Below are 14489 nucleotides of genomic sequence, written 5' to 3' on the forward strand. Positions count from 1 at the left end.
ATGCCACAACACCCATTGGGTCTTGTCCTCCACCCTCCAGGCAACTCTTCATGCCACAACACCCATTGGGTCTTGTCCTCCACCCTCCAGGCAACTCTTCATGCCACAACACCCATTGGGTCTTGTCCTCCACCCTCCAGGCAACTCGTCATGCCACAACACCCATTGGGTCCTGTCCTCCACCCTCCAAGGCAACTCTTCATGCCACAACACCCATTGGCTCTTGTCCTCCACCCTCCAGGCAACTCTTCATGCCACAACACCCATTGGGTCTTGTCCTCCACCCTCCAGGCAACCCTTCATGCCACAACACCCATTGGCTCTTGTCCTCCACCCTCCAGGCAACCCTTCATGCCACAACACCCATTGGGTCTTGTCCTCCACCCTCCAGGCAACCCTTCATGCCACAACACCCATTGGGTCTTGTCCTCCACCCTCCAGGCAACCCTTCATGCCACAACTCCCATTGGGTCTTGTTCTCCACCCTCCAGGCAACCCTTCATGCCACAACACCCATTGGCTCTTGTCCTCCACCCTCCAGGCAACCCTTCATGCCACAACACCCATTGGGTCTTGTCCTCCACCCTCCAGGCAACCCTTCATGCCACAACACCCATTGGGTCTTGTCCTCCACCCTCCAGGCAACACTTCATGCCACAACACCCATTGGGTCTTGTCCTCCACCCTCCAGGCAACCCTTCATGCCACAACACCCATTGGGTCTTGTCCTCCACCCTCCAGGCAACTCTTCATGCCACAACACCCATTGGGTCTTGTCCTCCACCCTCCAGGCAACCCTTCATGCCACAACACCCATTGGGTCTTGTCCTCCACCCTCCAGGCAACCCTTTATGCCACAACACCCATTGGGTCTTGTCCTCCACCCTCCAGGCAACCCTTCATGCCACAACACCCATTGGGTCTTGTCCTCCACCCTCCAGGCAACCCTTCATGCCACAACACCCATTGGCTCTTGTCCTCCACCCTCCAGGCAACCCTTCATGCCACAACACCCATTGGGTCTTGTCCTCCACCCTCCAGGCAACCCTTCATGCCACAACACCCATTGGGTCTTGTCCTCCACCCTCCAGGCAACCCTTCATGCCACAACACCCATTGGGTCCTGTCCTCCACCCTCCAGGCAACCCTTCATGCCACAACACCCATTGGGTCCTGTCCTCCACCCTCCAGGCAACCCTTCATGCCACAACACCCATTGGGTCCTGTCCTCCACCCTCCAGGCAACCCTTCATGCCACAACACCCATTGGGTCCTGTCCTCCACCCTCCAGGCAACCCTTCATGCCACAACACCCATCGGGTCTTGTTCTCCACCCTCCAGGCAACTCTTCATGCCACAACACCCATCGGGTCTTGTTCTCCACCCTCCAGGCAACTCTTCATGCCACAACACCCATTGGGTCTTGTCCTCCACCCTCCAGGCAACCCTTCATGCCACAACACCCATTGGGTCTCTTGGCGAGAGAGCGTTTCAAACAACAACACCCATTGGGTCTCTTGGCGAGAGAGCGTTTCAAACAACAACACCCATTGGGTCTCTTGGCGAGAGAGCGTTTCAAACAACAACACCCATTGGGTCTCTTGGCGAGAGAGCGTTTCAAACAACAACACCCATTGGGTCTCTTGGCGAGAGAGCGTTTCAAACAACAACACCCATTGGGTCTCTTGGCGAGAGAGCGTTTCAAACAACAACACCCATTGGGTCTCTTGGCGAGAGAGCGTTTCAAACAACAACACCCATTGGGTCTCTTGGCGAGAGAGCGTTTCAAACAACAACACCCATTGGGTCTCTTGGCGAGAGAGCGTTTCACACAACAACAAAACAGACACAAAATGAAACAAGTCCTGTTCGTAAACAAGCAGCCTTTGCGCGTCATCAAACGGGGGCCCGGGTAGCTCAGTTGGTAGAGCACTGGACTTGTGATCGGAAGGTCGCAGGTTCGAATTCGGGCCGGGACGGACACTGGTCAACTTTATGTGCAGACCCAGAGACGGAAGCCATGTCCCACCCCCGTGTCATCACAATGGCACGTAAAAGACCTTGGTCATTCTGCCATAAGTGCAGGTGGCTGAATACACCTAAACACGCAGACACCTGGGTAGCGCGACTCCGTTGCTGCTAGCTTTCCACTGGGAGGAAGCGACCCGAATTTCCCAGCGATGGGACAATAAAGTAATGAAGATGAAATGAAAATGAAAATGAAACATGGCTATTGGAAACAGACACAAAATAGGGAATCCTCAGACAAGATTTTTTTTTTATTCTGAATTTCAGAACGTTGGTTAGGGTTAGGGTTAGGGTTAGGGTTAGGGTTAGGGTTAGAACGTTGGCAGTCGATAACATTTTGTTTTTGGATTACAGGCTGCGCTGACAATGATCAGTCACTAAATCAAACAGTAATTAACTGAACACAAAAAGAAACCAGCTCAGAATGAGTCTACCAAGTGTTCATTCTATACTTACACACACTTCATCTGACACATGTTGCTGTAAGTGTTACCGTCCTGACCGCACACAGGCTGGAAGATACGGGGACACACACAGGCCGCGATGTCCTGCTTGCACTCTCCGTCGTGCTGTTTGCTCATGTTGCTGCGACAGACCGACATTCACATCACTATGTACAGAGTGAGAGAGAGGGAGAGTGAAAGAGAGAGGTATTCTGTCATGTTAAATATGAACCAGTTGTAACGGGTCAGTTGGGCTAAACAATAAACTGTGTGCGTTCTGAGTTCTGAGCGTTCGCACGGATAAAGAGCTGGTAGAACTATATTCATGCATTGTTAACAGCAAGCGATAGAAAAACTAGTGAGCTGACCTGATCATTCCCCAATGAAAACCAGCAAAAATGTCAACTACATGAATTTCTCTCAACGTTAGAGAATGTTCATTACAAATAACCCAAACACGCAATCGTTTGAAAACACTCAGAAAGAAACTAAGAAAAAATACTGTTACAGATATGACATAACCTTGCACAAGTGATTGCTAATATGGATCAAAGTGCTAATTAAAATAAACAGATCACGGACGACTTCTTACAGATATCTGGATTAAAAAAAACATGCTTCAAGCCATATCACGTGACACTTACTGACAATTCAGTTCACACAGGTTGCCATAGGTTCTGTTGTCCACACCACAGACCGGAAGTAAGATGTGTTGACATGCGCAAGCGGGTGGTTCTGGTAGGCATTCACCATCTGACGCTTTCACGATATTTCTGGATATTTCAAGGGACGCATTTTTTATGTTACACACGTACATTTGTTTTGAGTTCAACCCACACACAAAATTATCAGTTGCTCTTCTTTCTTGTGGCGGAAAGACTTTCTGTCAGGTAATGCCGAAAACCACATTTGATTCACCTATTTAGGACTGCCTTATTTTACTTTTCTTGTTATTGTAGACATAACCATCTTGTAGTGGCGAAAGCTTTAAATGATAATGTGCTACTATATATTTGTTTATTGACTTATCCATGCTGATGAGAGCTAACTCGATGTTCAATGATGTGAACCAACCTGCATTCAAGCTCACACTCGTTAGGGTAGGTAATCCCATCCACCCCGCAGACAGGGAGATAATGCCTGGGACACACACACATTGGTGGGCCATCCTCGCATCTTCCGTCGTGACCCTTGTTGACGTTCCTGTAACCATGGAAACAATGATGACATCTCAATCTATTATGTGTTTGTATTGATGGAGCATGATACATGACAATGTACAGGGAAATAAACATATCTCTCGATGGTCCATGATGCCATTATATTTTTGCCGAATGAAAATGTTGGAAGGATTCCACTGTTTTCAAAACTAATCTGTGAAACAATTACGTGATGCGAAAAAAACTTCGCCATGTTACCGCTAGTCAAATCGACATAAAACAAGATGGTGAGTGGATAAATCCGTTAGTATCTGCACCAGACACCTTGAAAACTCGGTCAAATTGCCCGAGCACGGATGAATAATGTTCTTTTGTGACTTGTCCTGACCGGCAAGGTGACAGACTTCAAACGTCTTCAAGTATAGCTGACAGAAAAGGAGGCGAGCGAGTGACAAACGAAATCAAGCCAAAATGTTGCTAGAAACAGCCGTCCAAGTGTAAGTTTTAAAGCAATACAAAAATAACCTGCACAGACTTGAGACTCTCTTGAGTATAGCTGACAGGGAATGAATCGAGCACAGGTCAAACGAAATCAAACCAAAATGTTGCTGGAAACTGTCGTCCAAGTGCAAATTATAAACGCTAAAAGTATAACCTGCACTGCATGGAACACTCGTTGTCGTAAGTCATGTTATCCACGCCACACACAGGTCTGTAGATGGAGGGGCAGGCACAGGACGGGGGAGAGGCCGAACACTCTCCGTCATGTTCCTTCTCCACTTTCCTGAAATAAATGTCAAATAGTAAAATGAGATATAGTTGTTGGTCCTTTTCCAGATGTGGATTATCTCATCAGCGTATCGCGGATTCAGAAGGTCATTACAGATATTGGGTGGGTGTTATTGGGTCTTACCCATCCAATAGAAGAGTTTAATCCATGATAAGCCTTTTTAAATGTGTGCAATGTACAGTGATTCGTGTTCAATCTTAATCTGCTATGACCACAGATTATATATACTTGTACTTGCTGCAAATGGGACGTATCATAATGTACAAAGAGTGCATCAAACCTGCCTCCTCACTGACTTTTGTGTCAACTTCATTTTCATTTTCAATTTTATTTCGATATTCTCTTGACACTCCGCAAGGACACTCAACAATACACATAAGCGTTCTGTTTTCAATCCTACAAAAAGTACAAAGAAAATGGCATTCATTTGGTCACAAACCAACGCAGGTAGCAAAAATGGTCACTTCCAATGTCCGAGCCCTGACCTTACCTGCAGTCCATCTCGCATTGGTTGGGGTAGGTGACGTTGTCTTTGCCACACACTGGCATCAAGATCCTGGGACAGATACACGTGTCCTGCCGGCTGCCACACTCCCCGTCATGCGCTTTGGTGACGTCTCTGCACGTGCATAGCGTGTAGATCATTAAAGTTAATGACTCACATGGAAATTTGAAGAAAAAAATTAAATGTTTATCGTGGACATGATTGTATATTTGTTTATTTGTAGATTTTGTCCTTGTTGTAAGGATCTTAGAACTGTTTTAGGATGTGCACCATATAAATACCTTTATTATTACGTGTATTTTTTGGGGGGCTTGAAGAAAAGCAGATTGATCGGGTAGACGCTTACTGCGTGGGTGGGTTTGGAGGTGCAATGTGAGCGGTTTTTATCCACAGGCAGAACCACAATACAATATGACCAGCTAGGTTTTATCCACAGGCAGAACCACAATACAATATGACCAGCTAGGTTTTATCCACAGGCAGAACCACAATACAATATGACCAGCTAGGTTTTATCCACAGGCAGAACCACAATACAATATGACCAGCTAGTTTTTATCCACAGGAACCACAATACAATATGACCAGCTAGGTTTTATCCACAGGCAGAACCACAATACAATATGACCAGCTAGGTTTTTATCCACAGGCAGAACCACAATACAATATGACCAGCTAGGTTTTTATCCACAGGCAGAACCACAATACAATATGACCAGCTAGGTTTTATCCACAGGCAGAACCACAATACAATATGACCAGCTAGGTTTTATCCACAGGCAGAACCACAATACAATATGACCAGCTAGGTTTTATCCACAGGCAGAACCACAATACAATATGACCAGCTAGGTTTTATCCACAGGCAGAACCACAATACAATATGACCAGCTAGGTTTTATCCACAGGCAGAACCACAATATGACCAGCTAGGTTTTATCCACAGGCAGAACCACAATACAATATGACCAGCTAGGTTTTATCCACAGGCAGAACCACAATACAATATGACCAGCTAGGTTTTATCCACAGGCAGAACCACAATACAATATGACCAGCTAGGTTTTATCCACAGGCAGAACCACAATACAATATGACCAGCTAGGTTTTATCCACAGGCAGAACCACAATATGACCAGCTAGGTTTTATCCACAGGCAGAACCACAATACAATATGACCAGCTAGGTTTTATCCACAGGCAGAACCACAATACAATATGACCAGCTAGGTTTTATCCACAGGCAGAACCACAATACAATATGACCAGCCAGGTTTTATCCACAGGCAGAACCACAATACAATATGACCAGCTAGGTTTTATCCACAGGCAGGACCACAATACAATATGACCAGCTAGGTTTTATCCACAAGCAGAACCACAATACAATATGACCAGCTAGTTTTTATCCACAGGCAGAACCACAATACAATATGACCAGCTAGGTTTTATCCACAGGCAGAACCACAATACAATATGACCAGCTAGGTTTTATCCACAGGCAGGACCACAATACAATATGACCAGCTAGGTTTTATCCACAGGCAGAACCACAATACAATATGACCAGCTAGTTTTTATCCACAGGCAGAACCACAATACAATATGACCAGCTAGGTTTTATCCACAGGCAGGACCACAATACAATATGACCAGCTAGGTTTTATCCACAAGCAGAACCACAATACAATATGACCAGCTAGGTTTTATCCACAGGCAGAACCACAATACAATATGACCAGCTAGGTTTTATCCACAGGCAGAACCACAATATGACCAGCTAGGTTTTATCCACAGGCAGAACCACAATACAATATGACCAGCTAGGTTTTATCCACAGGCAGAACCACAATATGACCAGCTAGGTTTTATCCACAGGCAGAACCACAATACAATATGACCAGCTAGGTTTTATCCACAGGCAGAACCACAATACAATATGACCAGCTAGGTTTTATCCACAGGCAGAACCACAATATGACCAGCTAGGTTTTATCCACAGGCAGAACCACAATACAATATGACCAGCTAGGTTTTATCCACAGGCAGAACCACAATACAATATGACCAGCTAGGTTTTATCCACAGGCAGGACCACAATACAATATGACCAGCTAGGTTTTATCCACAGGCAGAACCACAATACAATATGACCAGCTAGGTTTTATCCACAGGCAGAACCACAATACAATATGACCAGCTAGGTTTTATCCACAGGCAGAACCACAATACAATATGACCAGCTAGGTTATATCCACAGGCAGAACCACAATACAATATGACCAGCTAGGTTTTTATCCACAGGCAGAACCACAATACAATATGACCAGCTAGGTTTTATCCACAGGCAGAACCACAATACAATATGACCAGCTAGGTTTTTATCCACAGGCAGAACCACAATACAACATGACCAGCTAGTTTTTATCCACAGGCAGAACCACAATACAATATGACCAGCTAGGTTTTATCCACAGGCAGAACCACAATACAATATGACCAGCTAGTTTTTATCCACAATACAATATGACCAGCTAGGTTATATCCACAAGCAGAACCACAATACAATATGACCAGCTAGGTTTTATCCACAGGCAGAACCACAATACAATATGACCAGCTAGGTTTTATCCACAGGCAGAACCACAATACAATATGACCAGCTAGGTTTTATCCACAGGCAGAACCACAATACAATATGACCAGCTAGGTTTTTATCCACAGGCAGAACCACAATACAATATGACCAGCTAGGTTTTTTATATGCGCATATAACGGGACAGACTATCAGGGCGAGTCGAAGATGGGTCGAACTTTGATTATGTCTTTTGTTTCTAAAACTACAATACGTTCGAGTTGTACTAAAACTTATCAGCTTTAATCAATATTTGCTGGATGTGTCCAAATTACTCCTTATAGGCAGGGACATTTTTCTAAAGATGGTCATATGGTTTCGTTGTTACACTGCGGAAATACCCATTATGCTGCATTCACAGTATTCCTCTGCGTTCCTTTAGTAATGAAACCTTTAGTAATGAAACCTTTAGTAATGAAATCTTTTGAAATCCAAAGTGCATCACTGCTAGTACGTCCAGGTCAGCTACATCGTTACCCTCCAATATGCAAGTTCTACAAACATCCCCTTATCTAGTACGTCCAGGTCAGCTACATCGTTACCCTCCAATATGCAAGTTCTACAAACATCCCCTTATCTAGTACGAATTCACTTTTGCCAATGCAGCCAAGGAAGGGAAGTAAATTTGTTTTCAATGTAACAGAGGTTTTGTTTTCCTGAGAGAGAGGGGAAATTTTTTTTTTTTTTTTTTACTATCTAAACTTTATTCAAACAACATTTTGATAATGTAAAAATGAAAACAACTTGGTTTGTTATGCATATATATCATCACAAGTACTAATCACAAAGGAAGTGGCAATGGCTACGCCTTTTTGACGGCGTAAACTGGGGACAAGTTACCTGCAGTCCATTTCACATTGGTTAGGGTAGGTCTGGTTATCTTTGCCACAAACAGGTATGTAGATGGGTTGACAGGCACACGGCGCGTGTTGGTCTGGTGAGCATTCTCCTTCATAGGATTTCTTCACACCACTAAAGTGCAAAACAAATGGTGTATTAGAACGGATAAAAACACGGAGAATCGCGCATGAATATTAAGAGTCAACAGATCTAAGTGCGGTGACAGCTTGGCTGACAGAGAGAGAGAGAGAGAGAGAGAGAGAGAGAGAGAGAGAGAGACAGACAGACAGACAGACAGACAGACAGACAGAGACAGACAGACAGAGACAGAGAGACAGACAGACACACAGACACACACACAGACACACAGGCAGAGACAGACAGACGGACAACAGGCAGAGACAGACAGACTGACGGATAGATAGGGTGTGACAGATAGACAGGCAGAGACAGACAGACTGACGGATAGATAGGGTGTGACAGATAGACTGACAGAGACAGACAGACTGACGGATAGATAGGGTGTGACAGATAGACAGGCAGAGACAGACAGACTGACGGATAGATAGGGTGTGACAGATAGACAGGCAGAGACAGACAGACTGACGGATAGATAGGGTGCGACAGATAGACAGGCAGAGACAGACAGACTGACGGATAGATAGGGTGTGACAGATAGACTGACAGAGACAGACAGACTGACGGATAGATAGGGTGTGACAGATAGACAGGCAGAGACAGACAGACTGACGGATAGATAGGGTGTGACAGATAGACTGACAGAGACAGACAGACTGACGGATAGATAGGGTGTGACAGATAGACAGGCAGAGACAGACAGACTGACGGATAGATAGGGTGTGACAGATAGACAGGCAGAGACAGACAGACTGACGGATAGATAGGGTGTGACAGATAGACAGGCAGAGACAGACAGACTGACGGATAGATAGGGTGTGACAGATAGACAGGCAGAGACAGTCAGACAGACAGACAGACAGACAGACAGACAGACAGGCAGAGAGTACTGACCTGCAGTCCATTTCGCAGAGGTTGGAGTATGTGTGACCATCCATGCCACACACAGGCAAGTAGCTGGGCTGACAGATGCACACACTGGGCCTCTCTCCACACACTCCGTCATGGGCCTTCTGCGCGCCCCTGAAGACAAACAATATGAATAAACGATTTTTCAAATACGAATAGCTTCCAAGAATTGAGGACATTCTCCATATGGAAGAGAAAAATTTACAGTGTATTTTTTTATTGATATTTCATCCACATAAGTTTCCTTTTAAAAGATTATGTGTTTCCTTAGCCGGGGTACTTGAAGTTACAAACACACACCGTCTGATATTGATAATGGTATTCCTGGTTTTATCAGCGATGAGAACGACTTCTCTGCCTCTGTCACTCAGCCTATCTTAATTTTCACTATAATTAAAATATCAGAAAAGACAAAATTATGGTAGGTAGTCCTGAACGAAAGCAGGATAGGAAATGGAAAAACAACAGCCTCAAGAAACAAGACAAATAAGACAGTGAAGAGGCAAGGCAAGGCAAAGAATTTATTCAAGAAACCCCATGGGGTTACATGAAAAACAAAACAAAAATACAAGAAAAAGAAAGAAATGAAAACTGTTTTAACATAGATACATCAGCTCGTTCCGATGAAAAAATAAAAATAAAAATACAGTATAAGGATTTCATAACTCAAAAATACAAATTGAGAAGAGCTGTGATCACACTACCTGCAGTCCATTTCACACTGGTTAGGGTAGGTCTGGTTGTCATGGCCACACACAGGTAGGTAGATGGACTGACACACGCAGCCTGGAGGTTCACTGTCACATTCCCCTTCGCGTGCCAAGGTGACACCGCTGGATCATCACAACGCGATATAGAACACAGACTAATCAATGGTACACATTTAAAACAGATTCCCCCGAAAGCGGCGTATGACTGCCTGAATGGCGGGGTAAAAACGATCATACACGTAAAACCAACTTGTGCAACATCATGAGTGCACGTGGGAGCTTCAGCCAAAGAACGAAGAAGAAGAAGAAGAAACAGATGATTCATCGAAAAAAGGAAGACAAGGCACTTCAACGCTTGAAAAAACAGTTCACGGTATAATGCACATCAGACAAGTTGTTGTAATATTTCAAGTTGCAAGCAGTGTTGAACGTGTTGATTTGATCAATCAATATTGAAGCATAACCCTTACCAATGCATCTACTCGACCACGCCCGGTTAGTTAATAAGTACAACTGACTTGGCCACTGAACGTGCTAGTTCTTTCCGGTTTAATCTCGTGTGTGCACGTTGAGACAGCTAAGGCATAGGACTATCATGTCTTATGTTTGCGTCCGCTTTGACAACAATATACCAGATATGCCCAACACACACACACACACACACACACACACACACACACACACACACACACACACACACAAACAGCGAAGTTATTTCTGTCAGACTCACTGGCATTGGAGCTCGCACATGTTGGAGTAGGTCCTGCCGTCAGAACCACACACAGGCAGGTAGATGGACTGACAGACGCACACCTGGGGTACACCTTGACACTCGCCGTCGTGAGCTTTCTCCACCTTCCTGTCAATCAAATATTCATCGAACAATGCTCTATTGCTCGGATAATTCCAAAAGGATTGCTGGGTTACGAACAATAGAAACATTGTCTTTTATCTTGGCGAACCCTTCGACGAACAATAACATGTAGACTACACTCCATGTAGACTACACTCCATGTAGACTACACTCCATGTAGACTACACTCCATGTAGACTACACCCCATGTAGACTACACTCCATGTAGACTACACTCCATGTAGACTACACTCCATGTAGACTACACTCCATGTAGACTACACTCCAGTGGAGCAAGACAAAGAGCTCGCGGAGAAAATCAAATGATACATATTGGCTGAATATACCAGAGTCGTTTTAATAATCAGGCTTCGTAGCTCTTTTTTTACATTTAGTCAAGTTTTGACTAAATGTTTTAACGTAGAGGGGGGAATCGAGATGAGGGTCGTGGTGTATGTGTGTGTGTGTGTCTGTCTGTCTGTCTGTCTTTGTGTGTGTGTGTAGAGCGATTCAGACTAAACTACTGGACCGATCTTTATGAAATTTGACATGAGAGTTCCTGGGTATGATATCCTCAGACGTTTTTTTCATTTTTTTGATAAATGTCTTTGATGACGTCATATCCGGCTTTTCGTGAAAGTTGAGGCGGCACTGTCACGCTCTCATTTTTCAACCAAATTAGTTGAAATTTTGGTCAAGTAATCTCCGACGAAGCCCGGACTTCGGTATTGCATTTCAGCTTGGTGGCTTAAAAATTAATTGATGACTTTGGTCATTAAAAATCTGAAAATTGTAAAAAAAAAAATTTTTTATAAAACGATCCAAATTTACGTTCATCTTATTCTCCATCATTTTCTGATTCCAAAAACATATAAATATGTTATATTTGGATTAAAAACAAGCTCTGAAAATTAAAAATATAAAAATTATCATCAAAATTAAATTTTCCAAATCAATTTAAAAACACTTTCATCTTATTCCTTGTCGGTTCCTGATTCCAAAAACATATAGATATGATATGTTTGGATTGAAAACACGCTCAGAAAGTTAAAACGAAGAGAGGTACAGAAAAGCGTGTGATCCTTCTCAGCGCAACTACTACCCCGCTCTTCTTGTAAATTTCACTGCCTTTGCCATGAGCGGTGGACTGACGATGCTACGAGTATACGGTCTTGCTGCGTTGCATTGCGTTCAGTTTCATTCTGTGAGTTTGACAGCTACTTGACTAAATGTTGTATTTTCGCCTTACGCGACTTGTTTAGAATTATAGCGCTTAGCATAATGAGCAATGCTCAAATGATACGCTCATTATCATATGTCTTGCTGTAACATACAGAGCAATATAAAATTACATTTTGTACGACAGTAGACACGACAGTAGACACGACAGTAGACACGACAGTAGACACGACAGTAGACACGACAGTAGACACACGACAGTAGACACACGACAGTAGACACGACAGTAGACACACGACAGTAGACACGACAGTAGACACGACAGTAGACACAACAGTAGACACGACAGCAGACACGACAGCAGACACGACAGAAGAGTAACAGAAAGACAAGCATTACTCACTGACAGTTGAGGAGACACTCGTTGTCGTAAGTCTCGTTGTCAGCACCACACACAGGGCGGTAGATATGCTGGCACGGGCACACCGTGGGCGCTGACCCACATTCTCCTTCATGGGCAAGTTGCACTTGTCTAATAAAAATAAAAAAGAATTACTGGCTTCATCATAAGTAAATTCTGAGATGGGCTACTGCATGGACCCAAGTATAATGCATAGCTTACACTAGCGTGTGTTTACATGTTCCTGCTCCCTGCCATGGTATGTCTCTCAAATTTCTTATTCTTTATTTATTCTTCCGTCCAAAAACCAGCCACATCTGTCTTGTTTGACTGTTCTTCGAATATAGACGCTCTGTTTTGGAGGGCTTATTGTGCAAAAGGCATGTTTACATTTACTGACACGCCGTGAGACGAGCGCCCGTTATTAATCTTGGTACACAACTGACCTGATGCAGGTAGTTCCTGTCACACAACAGATCTTGAATAAATATCCACACCCCATCCACGCCTTAAGCATGCAGGAAATGTTAATAAAATAAAATAAAATAACATAAAATCAAATTTACTTACTTATCTCAAGCATAACCCTTAACCCATCAGGCGGCCGTGGCCGGGATTTGAACTCACGACCTTCCAATTAGGAGGTCGATGTCTTATCTACTACACCACTGCGCCCGTCATTCCTTGATCAAGCCCAGTGCTTTTGTGTGAATGAACTGACCTGCACTGCAACTCGCACAGGTTGCCGTAGGTGTGTCCGTCCTGTCCGCACACAGGTGAATACATCCGTGGACACAAGCACACGTCTTGTCTTTCCGAACACTCCCCGTCATGGGTTTTGGTCACGTTTCTAAGACAGAGAACCCAGATACACACAATTGTGTTAATCCTATGTGGCAAACAGCTGTAACTGTAAGGTACACACAATTGTGTTAATCCTATGTGGCAAACAGCTGTAACTGTAAGGTACACACAATTGTGTTAATCCTATGTGGCAAACAGCTGTAAGTGTAAGGTACACACAATTCTGTTAATCCTATGTGGCAAACAGCTGTAACTGTAAGGTACACACAATTGTGTTAATCCTATGTGGCAAACAGCTGTAACTGTAAGGTACACACAATTGTGTTAATCCTATGTGGCAAACAGCTGTAACTGTAAGGTACACACAATTGTGTTAATCCTATGTGGCAAACAGCTGTAAGTGTAAGGTACACACAATTGTGTTAATCCTATGTGGCAAACAGCTGTAAGTGTAAGGTACACACAATTGTGTTAATCCTATGTGGCAAACAGCTGTAACTGTAAGGGACACACAATTGTGTTAATCCTATGTGGCAAACAGCTGTAACTGTAAGGGACACACAATTCTGTTAATCCTATGTGGCAAACAGCTGTAACTGTAAGGTACACACAAATTCTGTTAATCCTATGTGGCAAACAGCTGTAACTGTAAGGTACACACAATTGTGTTAATCCTATGTGGCAAACAGCTGTAACTGTAAGGTACACACAATTGTGTTAATCCTATGTGGCAAACAGCTGTAACTGTAAGGTACACACAATTGTGTTAATCCTATGTGGCAAACAGCTGTAACTGTAAGGTACACACAATTCTGTTAATCCTATGTGGCAAACAGCTGTAAGTGTAAGGTACACACAATTGTGTTAATCCTATGTGGCAAACAGCTGTAAGTGTAAGGGACACACAATTGTGTTAATCCTATGTGGCAAACAGCTGTAAGTGTAAGGTACACACAATTCTGTTAATCCTATGTGGCAAACAGCTGTAACTGTAAGGTACACACAATTGTGTTAATCCTATGTGGCAAACAGCTGTAAGTGTAAGGTACACACAATTGTGTTAATCCTATGTGGCAAACAGCTGTAAGTGTAAGGT

At 43.8% G+C, this 14489-nt stretch overlaps 1 protein-coding gene across 1 annotated transcript in view; it reads right to left on the reverse strand.

Annotated features, from left to right (window-relative positions):
* The window catches only part of LOC138961357 (uncharacterized), a 60272-nt gene that overhangs the window by 18229 nt on the left and 27554 nt on the right, over window positions 1-14489 (reverse strand). The window contains exons 17-27 of the mRNA XM_070332968.1: window positions 13311-13439; window positions 12593-12721; window positions 10888-11016; window positions 10152-10280; window positions 9433-9561; window positions 8401-8532; window positions 4912-5040; window positions 4287-4415; window positions 3546-3674; window positions 3116-3244; window positions 2485-2613 (exon numbers count right to left, since the gene is read on the reverse strand). Of these exons, the coding sequence (XP_070189069.1) occupies window positions 2485-2613; window positions 3116-3244; window positions 3546-3674; window positions 4287-4415; window positions 4912-5040; window positions 8401-8532; window positions 9433-9561; window positions 10152-10280; window positions 10888-11016; window positions 12593-12721; window positions 13311-13439 (1422 nt within the window). The remainder of the gene's footprint in view (window positions 1-2484; window positions 2614-3115; window positions 3245-3545; window positions 3675-4286; window positions 4416-4911; window positions 5041-8400; window positions 8533-9432; window positions 9562-10151; window positions 10281-10887; window positions 11017-12592; window positions 12722-13310; window positions 13440-14489) is intronic.

The sequence above is a fragment of the Littorina saxatilis genome, linkage group LG3 (genome assembly GCF_037325665.1).
Source record: "Littorina saxatilis isolate snail1 linkage group LG3, US_GU_Lsax_2.0, whole genome shotgun sequence".
NCBI classification, from domain to species: Eukaryota; Metazoa; Mollusca; class Gastropoda; order Littorinimorpha; family Littorinidae; genus Littorina; species Littorina saxatilis.